The sequence below is a fragment of the Mytilus edulis genome, chromosome 5 (assembly GCF_963676685.1).
Source record: "Mytilus edulis chromosome 5, xbMytEdul2.2, whole genome shotgun sequence".
Classification (NCBI taxonomy): Eukaryota; Metazoa; Mollusca; class Bivalvia; order Mytilida; family Mytilidae; genus Mytilus; species Mytilus edulis.
The window spans coordinates 82,815,832-82,831,850 of record NC_092348.1 but is presented as its reverse complement, the minus strand read 5'-3'; the positions used below and the strand labels follow the sequence as shown (position 1 = coordinate 82,831,850).

The following is a 16,019-nucleotide window of genomic DNA, read 5'->3' as shown; positions in this document are numbered from 1 at the left end:
ATCACCAAGCTAACACCCATGTTATGTTTTTTTCTTCATCATATTGTAGCATAATAGTAGTTTTGTTAACAATTTTATTGGTCTTATTAAAAGCGTTTTTCATTAGAAATGTTATTGAAAATATTTTTTTTTATCTTATTCATAGATGAATGTTATGTTAAAAAAATGATTATTTACCAACGTTATAACCATTATAACATGAAATGAAACAACTCTCAACAAGAGACCAAATGATGTAAAGGTTGACAAATAAAAGCCACCGCACGGCCTTCGACAATGAGCAAAACTGATACATAGTAAGATACAAAAGGGCCGACATTATCAATGTAACTGTAATTCGAACGATTTTTTTATGTACTTTTGCTGAGCATGTACTACTGATTTTGTGTCGTGGATGTATACCCTATATCCTTTGTTTTTCTTATATGTATTGTATTGTTTTATTCATTCCGAACCGAAATAAAGTTTAATAAAGTTTTTTTATTTCATCTATTATCTTATTTATTATTGATATTCCAAAATGAAAATAGCGTCATGTCATTGGTTTAATTTCCACCTTTAAGTCATTTATTTAAACACGCACAACGCTATGGTGTTAGCTTTAACAAATATCAAACATAATGCTTTAGATTCCGGAATGGCGATAAGCAATAACAAAGCCAAATATATAAGCAATTCATTAAGATATAAAGTCTATAAAGGGAATTCTCTGTTTTGTACAAGAACTTCATTTATTGCAACATTTTCCGGCTGTGAAACAGCATACAATACAGCATTGGATATGTCTGTTGGATCCAGAAGTTTTCCGGCTTGGTATGCGGTGTCTAAGTCTTTCGACTGTAAAATACAATTAACTCTTTTATTAAGCTAGAACAAAATATTATGGCAAAACACACAAATTTATAATTAAACTTCATATAACATTCGAACTGAACAGTATTCAATGTTTGTTTCTGATTCAATAGTAGAGACGTAGCTACTTTAACAAGTAATCATGTAGACAACGCAGCACAATTAATTGATGGCGTCATATGCTAAAAATGTTATTTGCCAATCTAATCCGTATACGTATCATTTACTCTGCACGGTCGGGATGACCTTTTAACCAGAACTCTTTACGTCTTTCGGGTTAAACAGGGTCACTAAAGCCGTGCAGATTTAATGATGTATACCAACTTGCTTGGTCAATAACTTACATAACAGCAAACTAGAAATTAAAATTTATTCAAGATAGTAGTTCAAGAAAGGACTAAAATAGAAATGTAAATGGACTTATGCTTGTCTTTATGTCGTTTTCTTTCAAATTGATGTCTGTTTGATGGTTTTGGTCTCCCCGTGGTATTTTCCCGGATTTTTTTCTACCATTTTATCACCATGAGTAGGGTTAGGCCTCCGTTGCGAAGGCTAGTAGATCGTTTCATTTGGACAAATGGAGAAACGTATCTTGTCTATTAACAAGTACCTTGCTTTGTCATTGCTTAAGATATAAAAAAAAAAACCGTGACTATTTAACTAAAAGTTACACTCTTCAATTAACATACCTGTGGATCGGGATGCGTCTTGTCTCTGTCTTCGACAGACACATCTCCCGGCTGGATACACGTTACTCTTATTCCGAATTTACACACTTCCTGTCGTAACGTCTGGGAAAATCCTTCCACATAAAACTTAGTTCCTGTGTAAACTGCTAGACCCGGGTATCCCTGTATAAACAAGATTCTTGACTAGAACACAAGTGGTAAACAAAAGTGCAAAATTTCATTTTAAGTATGTCATGCGTTTATTTGATAGACACACTATTTCAAAAATTTTGACCGTACCATTTGTTTTTAATTGCTTAGAATATAACATCGAGGATGTATTTAAACGTGTAATTTTAAGGCCGAAGTTTATAATAATTGTTGTGAACGTTAAATATCGCGGCAGTACCTTTTTGTAAACGTAACGTCGTTCCCGGCAAATTTGACAGTTGCCGATTTAACGTTACGAAATTCCGCCAACATGTGGCGTTCGAATAACATCTTTGTTTTCTAGCTTGTTATGAATCCTACATTTCTTTAGTAACTGCATTTTACCTGCTTTATATTCCTAAATCGGTGTAAAGTCGGATGGAATTGTCCATTCCTTCAATATAATTCTATGTTTACATTCTCGATAACTTTAATAATAACATTTAACCTTGACCGGCTACGGACTATATTCTTACACGCAAGGATAAGGCGTGCTAAGTCTTATAAAAACCGGATAACGAAACGAATTTGAACCAAGCTTGAAAGGATACAAGAGGTAATAACGCATTCACGAAAAACACATTCAAACGTTTTAACATATTGTATTTCATTTACTTGTATTTATTATTATTGACAATAATAATCTCTGATACTTTTAAAAGTTGTTTAGTCATTATTTAATATCCAGAAACCAAAGATATTGTTTTTAAATTAAAGATTGGCAACAATCTTTACACTGGTGGCAGCGAATTTAGTTTTCTTTCTTAAGCCTGAAAATTTTAAGAATCTACGTGAATATTTTATTAGGCACGCATTTGTTAAGTACATACATTGTTTTTGTCCATATTTTATGATATTTGGTTACACATAAAAAAAAAACCTAAACATAAAAAAAAGACACTTCAACGAAGGCTGAGAAATAGATAGTACAGTTGGTGAATATAATTAAATTATAGTATATATTTAAGTAATTTTAAATTCAACAAGGATAAATTCTAATCCAAGTTGAAATAAAATAATATAGTTAGTTAAAATCTAGATCAACAAGGATAAATTCTAATCCAAGTTGAAAAAGATAAAATATAATAGTTCTCAGAATCTATATCAACAAGGATAAATATAAATCCAAGTTGAAAAAGATAAAATATAATAGTTCTCAGAATCTATATCAACAAGGATAAATACTAATCCAAGTTGAAAAGGATATAATATAATAGATAGTCAGAATCTATATCAACAAGGATAAATTCTAATCCAAGTTGAAAATGTCATAATTTAAAATTTAATATATATCAACAAGGATAAATATAAATCCAAGTTGAAATTAAATAGTTCATGGGTACAATTCAACAAAGATAAATTTTAATCTAAGTTGAAAGTTTAAATATAGTAAAAGTAAATACCATATTCAACCAGGATAAATTCTAATCCAAGTTGAGTTTAAATTTAGAAGTCTATTTTAACAAGGATAAATCTGAATCCAAGTTAAATATTAAGACCATAATAATTCAAATAGGTCCAGACCGTCCAGTAATTATATTTATAGTCTATTTCAAAGTTAATATTTAATAGTCTATTTCAAAAGTTTTCTTTTACAACAAGGATAAATATAAATCTAAGTTGTAAATATAATAATATTTGGAAAAGGTCAAAGTTGAAAAATTTATAGTCACAAAATAAGGATATATTCATAATTTAAAAGGTGTTTTAAAAGTAAGACATAGGAAATTGTTTTTCTATTTCAACAAGGATAAAAAGTAATCTAAGTAATCTAAGTTGAATAATTCTGAAAAACTACAAGATTAACAAGGATAAAGTTTAATCCAAGTTGATTAGTAAATTGAAACTCTTGATTTCATTTAGCAATTAAAGTAAAATGTATAATTTAAGAGACAGATCTGGTATACCACAGGGGTCCAATTCACTTAGTAGGGGAATTACCACATTAGCTAGTCCAATTATTCCCACTTGGTCTGTTGCATCTACAAATATTGATACCTGCTCATTTGGGGATGTCACGTCTCATAATTATTTAGCCTCAAACCAGGCTATTAGTTTAAACCAGGGGGAAATAAATACAAGCTCCAGGCCATTTAGTAGTACTGCGAGTAATATTCAAAGGGAAGTAAGCACAAACCCATTTCTTTTCCCAACTCAAAGTAAGAGTGATAGTGCTATAGCGACTATAACAAGAGAGTGATGAAATAATAAAGATGAGACAAGAATTAGAGGCATTAAGAAATGAAAACCTTCAGAAATCATATGAGAGTGAAGAAATGGTAAAGATGAGACAAGAGTTAGAGGCATTAAGAAATTTTAAGAACCTTCAGATGAAGAATAATGCTCAACATTTCACTGAGAGTAAATCTGACCCTGTTATCAGAAGTCCAAATAGTTATGCAGAGACCCAGCAACGTTCAGCAAACTCCTGCAACAATACAACATTGCCAGAGACCCAGCAACGTTCAACAAACTCCTGCAACAATATAACATTGCCAGAGACCCAGCAACGTCCAACCTACTCATATAATACCACAACATTGCCAGACACCCAGCAACAACAATCATATGCCTATGATAATATGACAATACCTGAGATACAGCATCGTCCAAACTATTCTGGTACAAGTACAATCATGCCTGAAATCCAGCAAGGTACAGATTACGAGCAGTATCCAAACAATTCCTCAGTATCAAACTGGTTACCTAAGCAACAGTATGGCAGACCACAGCAACAATATGGCAGACCACAGCAACAGTACCATAATATTGAAAACTCCAAGATAGACAATGGGAGAAGAAACAGAGTGCCATTTTACAACGGCAGAGATCCATGGAGTGCCTACTTTATGCAATTCGAGCTCATTGCAGAGATAAACAGATGGGATACTGATACTAAAGCCATTGAATTAGTAACAGCACTTAAAGATGAGGCAATGGTTTATGCTTCCTACCTCTCACCAGAGACTAAAAGATCTTTCTTTGGGCTATGTGCAGCTATGTCTAATAGATTTGGTGACCATGGTTATCCAGAGACGTATAGACAAGAATTGCATACATTAAGGAAACAGGGCAAAGAAAACATCCATGAATATGCTTCCAGAGTAGAAATGCTAGGCAGACGGTCATTTCCAACTATTGACGTAGCCACTCACAGTACATTGAGTGTAGAGTACATGCTAAGGGGATTACCCGACCAGAGCATTGCTATAGAATTACTGACAAAGAAAATTACAAGTATGACTGAAGCTATCCACCAGGTGACTCTGTATGAAACATATAAAAGAGGAAATAAAGATAGAAACATCCGTCAGCTGAGTATGCAGGAAACTGTTGATTTTGATGAAGGTGAAGATGATATCGAAATAAGGAAAGTTGGCGGGAAAAGATATGTAACTGAGGAGAGGCTTACACAATTTGAAAGAGGGATCACTCAGTCATTAGGAGAGATAATTCAGAAGGAAATGACAAAATTTAACAAACCAAATGTTAACCAAGGTTATAGGCAAAACCAGCCGTATAACAAAGACAATAGAACAAAAACAAGAACCACAAGATGTTTTAATTGCAACGAAGAAGGGCATTACATCAAAGACTGTAAAAAACCAAAGAAAAATAAAAGCAGTACAGAAAACAGAGATTTTTTCAACAGCAATGAGACACAAGATGATTCTTTAAACTAATAAGGGCTGAGACTGTCGACCAAGTATCAGCCATTGATAAAATTATTGAAGTTAAGGATATAACTACCAGGAATGGACCATGTGGAGATGAATTTGATGCATTGACTCATGATCTGAGCTTGAATTTGTTGTTTGAGGGATTTGATGAATTACAGAAGAGTACACCTAGTGATGTAATTGGCAGTGCTGAACCGAGTCAGGCAATAGAGAAAAATATCGTCATTGATCGGGTGAGGGCAGCTACCATTACTGTTCCTTTGGTCATTAACAAGGTTGAAACCAAGGCAGTTATTGACACTGGAGCGGAGGTGACAGTTTTGAGTGAGGAACTGTATTCTAAAATTCCAAAAGACATGCGACCAGAACTGAAGAAGGCAACAAGGAATTTAGTGGTTGCAGAGGCTGGGAAGCATATGACAACAAGGGGAATAGCACAGATAGAGATGAAACTAGGAAATGAGATTTTCACATGGCCCATGTATGTAGCCCCCATTGGAGACAGCGTATTGTTAGGATGTGACCTGATTGATGAAAAGGACATAACTATCAACTGCAAGAGGGGACTCCAATTAAATGGTGAGTGGATAGAATGCCAAACCACAAGACAAATAGATGGTATAGCTAGAGTTAGGATAAAAGAAGCAATTACCATACCAGCCAATTCTGAGATAATTATTGCTGGAGAGGATTATGACACAGAAGGATTGTCCAGCCGGTATTCTATACTTGAACCAGTTGTTGAACATAGTAGAAAAATTATGGTAGCAAGTACGCATGCAGACATGTGTGAATATATAGGAAATATTACAAGTGCAAGTTATAAGGGTAATCAGACGGACAAGGTCGATGTCCAAATGTTGCCTGAACTTTTGCAACATGCTACAGAAGATAATTTAAGTGTTACAGATGAAAATGTTCCAGTTACTGAAGAAATTGTAAATGTTATAGTTACAGAAGAGGATGGAAACATGTTCTGTCAGGAGGAAAAGATAAGTCAACTGAAAGAAGGTTTACATAAAACAGATTTAGACCAAACTACGAATGAATTTGAGAATGAGGAACATGTAACTCGAGATACACAAAAAGATTGGAGGAAACGGAAGAAAAGACGAAAAGTTGACACAGAAGCGAGATAGCAGAGGAGAACACAGAAGGAGCAAAGAACAGAAGAGGACAAAAAGAGACGAACCAATAATACAGTGAAGTTGTTGGAAAAGAAGACGTTGAAAATTTTAAAAAACATTCATTTATATTGAAAAGACACAAAACTAGACATTTGTTGATATTATTTATATGCATATTGTTTTGTATGCCGTTCGTACAATTTTATCATTATGTTTACGTGTCATAGATCGTGGTACGTTATTCGTGATTTAGACAAAAACAAATTTTCTTAATTTTAACTATTGAGACAGTAGGTGCTTGTTTAAATTTTGTTCGATTGTATATAATGATTTAATCTTTCGTAGTTATTTAAATTTCGAGACGAAATTCTATTTTTGACGGAGGGCAGTGTTGTGAACGTTAAATATCGCGGCAGTACCTTTTTGTAAACGTAACGTCGTTCCCGGCAAATTTGACAGTTGCCGATTTAACGTTACGAAATTCCGCCAACATGTGGCGTTCGAATAACATCTTTGTTTTCTAGCTTGTTATGAATCCTACATTTCTTTAGTAACTGCATTTTACCTGCTTTATATTCCTAAATCGGTGTAAAGTCGGATGGAATTGTCCATTCCTTCAATATAATTCTATGTTTACATTCTCGATAACTTTAATAATAACATTTAACCTTGACCGGCTACGGACTATATTCTTACACGCAAGGATAAGGCGTGCTAAGTCTTATAAAAACCGGATTTTTCTGATAACGAAACGAATTTGAACCAAGCTTGAAAGGATACAAGAGGTAATAACGCATTCACGAACGAAAAACACATTCAAACGTTTCAACATATTGTATTTCATTTACTTGTATGTATTACTATTGACAATAATAATCTCTGATACTTTTAAAAGTTGTTTAGTCATTATTTAATATCCAGAAACCAAAGATATTGTTTTTAAATTAAAGATTGGCAACAATCTTTACAATAATAAAAGAACACAACCATAACAGTCTCATTATTTCCTCTTTCTTTCAAGTTTACATTTTCTAGGTTTCTGGTTAGAAGAAAGAAAATAGAGACCAACATGTGATATATGACATAAGGAAAGTATGTGTATACTTAACTTTTTACCAGAATCAGATGACATATTGACTATATGACCGGAACGTTGTTTTATCATTCCATCAAGGACAGCCGCAGCACAATTGGTTAAACCCTGATATTAAAGAATAAAATATCAGTATCTGTTAATTTGAAGGGACGAGGGTTATAAATCTGTCTAATCATGCAAAAATAACAGATAATTCCGGTTCATGGAATTCAAATACTTCTGCAAGTCGTCAATTTTCTATTTACTCAAAAGTTATTCGATTTTTGGCGAAACAGGAACTGCACACCCTTCGGGATCTCCTGAGTTATTCTCTGGTTTTACGGGACATCCGTGTTGTTAAATCTTTGGTTCGTATGCAGTTATTGTATTTTTTCCTACTTTTTTGTTTGTTTGACCATGGTATTGTCTCTGCACAGGCACTAGACGTTCTGTCAATAGCATGAAAATATTGGCAATGGGAAGAAAATAGTGTCCATATATATAATATAGAGAAGGCTTCCAATGTCAAAATCGGCAAAATGTAAACAAAGCGGTTTATTTTTTCGTGAAAGGCTTGCGCTTTACTGTTGCGGTATTTTGGGACAAGGGAGTACCTAATTATTACTCCGCTCAACTTTTTACTGGATATTAATCAACTAGACATCGCCACTGACCACTTTTGTCATGCTGAGGGAAATATTCGACTTCCATTGTGGAACTGCCATTACATCGCTACCCCGCACAGAATATTAGCATAATAAATTCTAATAAAATGTTCAAAGAAAAAGATTTCACATTTGTATGATTTGCTCTTATTTTATTCCATGGGTATGTATAATTTTATATTAGAAAAAGCGTCTTTTAAATGAATATTATTTTTTAAGTAGAACGGCGTAAAGGGAGGTAATTACAAGTAGAACGTTGTAAAGGGACGTAATTACAAAGATTACAAGGCGGAAAATTCAAAAATAATTCAGATTCAAATAATTTTATTGTGTGAAGTTTGAGAAAAGTTTGAAAGAATCAAACAATGGCTAAATTTATTGATGCCTGTGCTTGGTAAGAGTAATTTTTGACATCTAGCAAACTAGTAAACTAAATATTTTAGGTAAATACAGGGATACAAAAAAAGGGGGGTGGGGGCTCAAATGTCTACTCATTTTATGCATTCAAAGTTTCCTCAGCAACAACCAATTAAAAAATATATACCTTAATCCATTTAATAAATTCTCAAGTAAACTTTAAGTAAAATCTACCTTAAAAGGAAGATATGAGCACAAACTAGGATAATCATTTTGCCAAACAAAAAAATATGCTTAAACTGCTGATCATTAACATGCAGTAAGGTTAGAGTTTTTTTTCATTGTTAAAGGTCTAACTGTGATTTGAGATGCCAATCTTTTCCTTAGGTTTGCCCTGATTTGAAAACATGAACCAACAGAGAAGCCATTATTCATTAAGAATCCACCCAAATTTAAAATATCCTCCCCTTTCAAAGGTCTTAACTTCTCTCTATATATTATATGTGGTTAAAAGTATCAAATTTCGCTTTCTGATATTATTCTATCAGTCTAAACAATTTATAAAACTAATTTACTTACAAACTCACAGCAATATTTCTGTAAACCTAGTCTCAGTAAGCAAAGGCAAGGACAGAAATATCATATTTTTAAAAGTTATGATATTTTACAAGTGGCCTTAATATACTGGTGGATAGTTTATTGTCATTTGGCATTCATACCACATCTCCTTAGGCAGCAACCATTTGATTTTCTGGGGGGGGGGGGGGGGCTAAAAAGTTTGTTTCCAGTTTTTGAAGAAAAAAATAATTTGTTTTTGATTCTGAGAAAAAAAATTGTTTGTTTCACCCTCAGCTGCCACTATATGTAATGCTTAAATTGAAAGAAAAAAATTGTTTCGACTTGTCGCGAAAAAAATATTGTTTTTCTCCACAGGCGAAAAAAAACGACATAGCCCCCCCCCCCCCCCCCCCGAAAATAAAATGGTTGCTGTTTAGTTTCCTTAATGAATGTTCATTTAGAGATAAAAGTACACCTGGTAAAATTCATTAAGGAACAATGCAATAAACACAGGGAAAAATCCTGTTCATATGACAGCAATGCAATAAAACAATAAACCCAGGGGAAAAGTCAAAATGACAGCAATGCAACAATACAAAAATATAAATGGGAAAAATCAATGACAGCAATTCAACAATGACATATAAGCCCAGAATGACAAAAATAATGTTAGTAAAATTAAATGATTTTTAAATTAAATATAGGGGTAAATTCAGTAAATAAATATACGTCATCAGGGACTGCCCATTTAGGGGAGAGCTTTCTGTATAACACTGAAGTTATATGGTCTTCTGATTGGCAGATAATGCTTGTAATAAATATTTTTTGGTAGATGGATCAAAACTAGAGTTGAAAAAAAAAATAGTACATATATCTGACTGTACTTATTTTTTTCCCTTCAGGGTTGAAAAGTAATGGGGGTCAGTATGGGAATTCAGTGCGAATCTACATTGTTTGTAAACAAGGTCATGTGAATGTCCAAAAATGCCGCATGACCCTATGTTTTTATTGTTGCAAAAGATAAGGCTACATTTGTACTTTCATGAATGATATATGAAAGATTTTAATTTCTAAAGGTAAATCAGGTATAAATTTATTTCCACACATAGATTAGCATTAAAGTCAATGGGAGATTTTTTACTGAATTTACCCCTATATATATAAGAAAATTTGAATTGTTAAATACCGTAGTGTGGCTTTTTGTTAGTATCGTGCTTCATCTAAAGTCATCAGGAAAGGTCATCAACACTTTTTCATATGATAGAAATTCTACTTCGTTTGTGGCAATATCTTATTGTAACTCGTACACAATATGTGTAAATAATACAGTATTTTAGTTATAAAAATACAGTTTTTCAGTTAACTTTCAAATGATCTGCTTTCATAAACTCCTATTTTCTTAGCCATAACTTCACATAATATATAACAATAATATTCTTTTTATAGACCTCTTTTGAGTTATGTCAGTCATATTCTGGCACACCTTTATGAAGTCATTTTAATACTGTATGGTATTCCTGCACCATTTAATTTCATCAAAGGTCTTCGTGACAGTCAATATGCAGTACAACCTATATATATATATAGCTAGAATGAATTGTCTTTCCGTACCAATTTCAATAAACTATAAGCCTTTTTTCACTAATAATGTTCTTTGATAATTTAATTCTGTGGATACAATTAATAACTCCATACTTGTACACCTTTATTCCATGGTTCTCTGCTCTCCAAATCAGCACAAATGGTTAAGTTCAGTTACAATAAGATAGATATAGCAGGTACATGCACCTGTTCACAACAGAAACATATTCGATATTGTCACTGCAGAGACAATTTTTGTAAACACAATCCTTTTTAGTTCATCACTGTGAGGTGAATTACAATATCAACTTAATGAAGTCCAAAAGGAGGAAATTTAGTTCTTTGCACACATTTAATAGCTCCATGTCTTTCACACATTCATTTTATGGTCAGCTGCTCTCCAGACAGGCACAAATGGTTAAGTTCAGTTACAATAAGATAGATATAGCCGGTACATGCATGCGTTCACAACAGAAACATGTTCGATATTGTCACTACGGAGACAATTTTTGTAAACACGATCCTTTTCAGTTCAGCACTGTGAGGTGACTTACAATATCAACTTAATGAAGTCCAAAAGGAGGAAACTTAGTTCTTTGAACACATTTAATAGCTCCATGTCTTTCACACATTCATTTTATGGTCAGCTGCTCTCCAGACAGGCACAAATGGTTAAGTTCAGTTACAATCAGATAGATATAGCCGGTACATGCATGCGTTCACAACAGAAACATGTTCGATATTGTCACTACAGAGACAATATTTGTAAACACAATCCTTTTCAGTTCATCACTGTGAGGTGACTTACAATATCAACTTAATGAAGTCCAAAAGGAGGAAACTTAGTTCTTTGAACACATTTAATAGCTCCATGTCTTTCACACATTCATTTTATGGTCAGCTGCTCTCCAGACAGGCACAAATGGTTAAGTTCAGTCGAAATCGGATAGATATAGCCGGTACATGCATGCGTTCACAACAGAAACATGTTCGATATTGTCACTACAGAGACAATTCTTGTAAACACAATCCTTTTCAGTTCATCACTGTGAGGCGACTTACAATATCAACTTAATGAAGTCCAAAAGGAGGAAACTTAGTTCTTTGAACACATTTAATAGCTCCATGTCTTTCACACATTCATTTTGTGGTCAGCTGCTCTCTAGAAAAGCACAAATGGTTAAGCTCAGTCACTTGTTAAAAATTGAAACATGTCCAATGTCACTGCATAATATTGTTATGTGATTTAATGATTGATAAATGTTCAGTGGCAAGTAGTTCATACTTGGTAAGGAAAAATTTTGATTATGAATAATTCAAGACATGACTATTACATCTATTACTACATATTAAAAGCCATCAGCCCAGAGAGCCAACACGTCGTGGATAATCCCACCGTTGGAAGGTTCTCATAGGTGACAGGTTTAATTGCAAATATGTTATTATATTATCCTTAGTGTAAATTTATAGCCAAAATTTGTAAGCATCAACACTTATTTTGATTTGGTACTGCTTTTTCCTTTCCCTTTTCCTTTTCTACAGCTGACACATTTCCAAGTAGAAACTTCAGATTGAAGAAATTTTTCAGTACCCTTTATTGCCATGCAGGAATAATGAAACCAGTTGTTACAGGAATCACATCCAATGCTCTGATCTTTAATGCATTCTGGTTCTTCTGAACATACTTTTTTACATTTTCCACAAATAAAAATATCTGAGGAAGCAATTTCATTTTCCAAAGTACTCATCCTTGGTTTTTTTCCAGCCACTTCAGTTCTTTCGGATAAAGCTTGTATTTTACTCCGCAAAGCTTGTTTTTTGGTTCTTGGTATTGCCTCTTTAAATTTAGTAATTGCATCAGCCAATGATATACGTAGAAAGTGTTCTGTAATTACTTCAAACAGTTCAAAAAGCATGATAAGAAAGACCTCATTTTCATCATCATCTTCTTGATATTCAAATAGTTCAATCCATTTTTGAATAAGTACATTGTTTTGCAATATAAAATTTCTACATTTCAGATGTATATTATCTAAATTTAAATGCAAATTACTATCTGTTAATTGTGTTTGTACCTGAATATGTAGATCAGTAAAAAAATGAAACACATCATCACTAACATGAAGTAGCCCTCTTGTAGCACCAGGGTTTTGTTTATATTCAATTTCCTGTAAACTGCCTCTGTCACTTGTTGTTCTTGTTATTTCTTCTTCAGATAAAGTCAGTGTTTTGAGAATTTTCTGTTTTTGGTAAGACCATTTTCTCTCCAGTTTTCCTTTTTTACTTGTCTTTCCTAGTTTTCTCATAACACTGACTTTCAACCGCATGCAAATTTTGTGTACACATGCACCGGCTATATATCTGATTTTACTATTTGTTGCAGCATTTGGTGGTGTTATTGTTGCATTCAATTCAGACTGCACTACCTGCTTCTCAACAACAGCATCAGCAAGTGTCTGTATTTCTTTATCAAGAATAAAAAAGAACAGCTTGGTGGACAATTTTTGTGCTTTAGTTGCCTCTTTGATATGTCTCCATATTTCTTGATGGACTTCACCTATTAAATAGCTATTAACTTTACTATATAATTGTACAAAATCCTCGTTGCTTTTGGGATTTTTCTTTAAAAAATCTTTCACAGTAACAAAATGGAGGTTAAAAACTTTTTGCAAGATGTCAATATTATTTACACCTTCCATAAATGAACTATCCTTAAATTTGTCTTGAAACTCCTGCAAAGACCAGGGACATTTTTCTTGTGTATTCAGTAGTGGTGCCTGACTGGTACTTTGCATATTTTTAGGTGATAGTTCATTTACCTCGTCTAAGTTTTCCTCCTGGACTTCATCAAGTTGATATCGTTTTTTGCAGCATGATAAATCTGCCTCAGGTTTTGTACTTTCATGAAAGTAAAAATCATATACACCTTCTGAGTGCAATAAATTGGCTGCTCTAGAATTGTAATTAACAATTCTGAGACCACTGGTGGAAACAGATCGACCAACCGCAACGCCTAACTGCCCGGGTGCAAAGAACGAGTAACAGTCAACCTCCACTTTAGGCAAAGTCATGCCTTGGGCACGGTGAACTGTTAATGCATATGCCAGCTTGATAGGAAATTGGTGTCTTGAAGCAAGGGACTTTTTCTGCCTTGGATCATATATATCAAAACGCACCATTTCCAAAGGTACAATCCTTCCACCAAAATTAACAATTGGTGGGTGTCCATGCTTCAATTCAATGACTTTGCCTATCATTCCATTCATGAGTCCACCAGATAAATTTCTTACTAATACTACAGGCGCCCCAACTTTTAAAGCTAAAGTTGCACCACCAGGACACTGCAGAAGTAAATGTCTTGGACCTGGAATAAAAATTGTAAAGCACAAGTCAAATTCATTGCATATATTCCACTGAGAAATAAAAAGGCATTTTAAGACTACATAAGTATATATCAAATATCAAAGGATGACAAACTTAATGTTATAGTTTTTGAAGTAATAACATCATATCATATGACATTAAATAGTATATAAATTTGTGTAATAGTATATACATCTTAGAAATCCTATATTTCATTTACAAATGTTATTTTCTGTTAAGCAGAAATAACAAGAGTTGACATGAATAGCAAATGTATTATGTTTATAACAATTACCCAAACTAAATCATATTTTAAATAATATACCTTTAAATGCAGTATATGACCTTATTTCAAATTTTATTCAAAAGTGAATTGCTGAAAATAGTACAATATAATTTAATATATTTTGCTTCACCCTAGAATTTTTTTTCTCATAAACATCTATAAAAGTAAACCTGTATGGTTTACCTGTTATGTAGTCTTTTGTGGATAGTTGTCTCATTGGCAGTCATACCACATCTTCTTTTTTATACTGTATGTTTTATTTTTAGCCATGGCTGCCATCTTGGTTAATGGGCAGATTGTAGTGGCGGTTCCAGAACTTTTCCTAAGGGGGGACGCTGACTGACCTTAGGGGGCCCCGCTCCAGTCATGCTTCAATGATTCCCTATAAAATCAACAAAAATTTCACCATGAAAGGTCCCCCCTGCATCCGCCTATAGATTCATTTTTATACTTTTTTTTAAAATACTGTCCTTTTATAGGATTATTTACAGTGAAGGGTATTACTTTTGTAAGTAATCTGTATTTACTTGAAGAAGTAAAAAATAAATACTGATACAGTTTATTATAGTTCGAATAATCTCCCCTTAATTTTCTCAAAAATTCACTTGTATAAGAATTTTACAAATTCAAAGTCTATCAATATAAAGAAATGTATGTCTTCAGGTAAATACAAATTACTAGTACAAGTAGTACCCATAACTGTTTTTGGCCATGTTTGGTTTCATTAACTGAGATTTAGCTTAGTTGTTTAACAGAAGATTTTTTAAAAAGGTAACAGAAAACAAAGAAGGACGACAAGTGATGATAAAAACTAACATTGCCCTTTTTAGACAGTTGCGGTATAAAAGGACCAATGTATACCTGTATCTTTTGCTTTGAACAAAAACAGTTCACCATCTAAGTCTTCCAACATTTCCTGGTTGATATAAGATGTGTCGAAGTTGGTACCAAAAAGTCTGGTGATGTCATCATTTGACTCTGGTAATGGCCTGTTTAAACTTTTTAAAAATTGCTCTGTTTCTTGTGATGGCTTTCCCTCGCACAGTTCATTTACGGCCAATATTAGAGGTAGTTCATTCTGACGTACAACCTAAAAATAAAGTAGTTTTGATGTCCTTTAAGGAAGATATTAAGGTTTTTCAGTATTTCATGAAAAAAAATAACTTCATGACAGCCAACAATAATCGTACTGGGCGATGGATCGTACAAATTTAATACAGTACACAACAAAATATGACATATAATCAGTCTAAAACTAAAATATCATTGATCGATCACAAGAAGTTCCTATCAATCTAACTTAAGCAGAAAACTTCAAAATCAAAATTGTTCATTTAGTCAAATTCACTGGACCTTAACCTTGGGAGTTTCCCCTCATCATTGTTCTGGCACTAAGTACTGATAGTAATGCAGGGTAGACACACATTTTGCATGAGATAGTCTTTTTTCTGAAACAATTCTTTTTTACCTCATTGGCAGATAGTTACATTTTATATTGAAATTGGTGATAGGATGATGTAAAACTTGCAAACTTCTTTCATACATGTTCAAACAAGAATGTGTCCCCAGTACATGAATGCCCCACTCGCACTATCAT

The 16,019-nt window shown here is 33.3% G+C and overlaps 1 protein-coding gene across 1 annotated transcript in view; it reads right to left on the bottom strand.

The window, feature by feature from the left end:
- Positions 1-662: 662 nt before the first annotated feature.
- Positions 663-16,019, bottom strand: part of LOC139524624 (uncharacterized oxidoreductase SSP0419-like) — a 33,014-nt gene continuing 17,657 nt past the window's right edge. The window contains exons 4-6 of the mRNA XM_071319571.1: positions 7,648-7,738; positions 1,542-1,705; positions 663-837 (exon numbers count right to left, since the gene is read on the bottom strand). Of these exons, the coding sequence (XP_071175672.1) occupies positions 694-837; positions 1,542-1,705; positions 7,648-7,738 (399 nt within the window). The 3' untranslated portion in view covers positions 663-693. The remainder of the gene's footprint in view (positions 838-1,541; positions 1,706-7,647; positions 7,739-16,019) is intronic.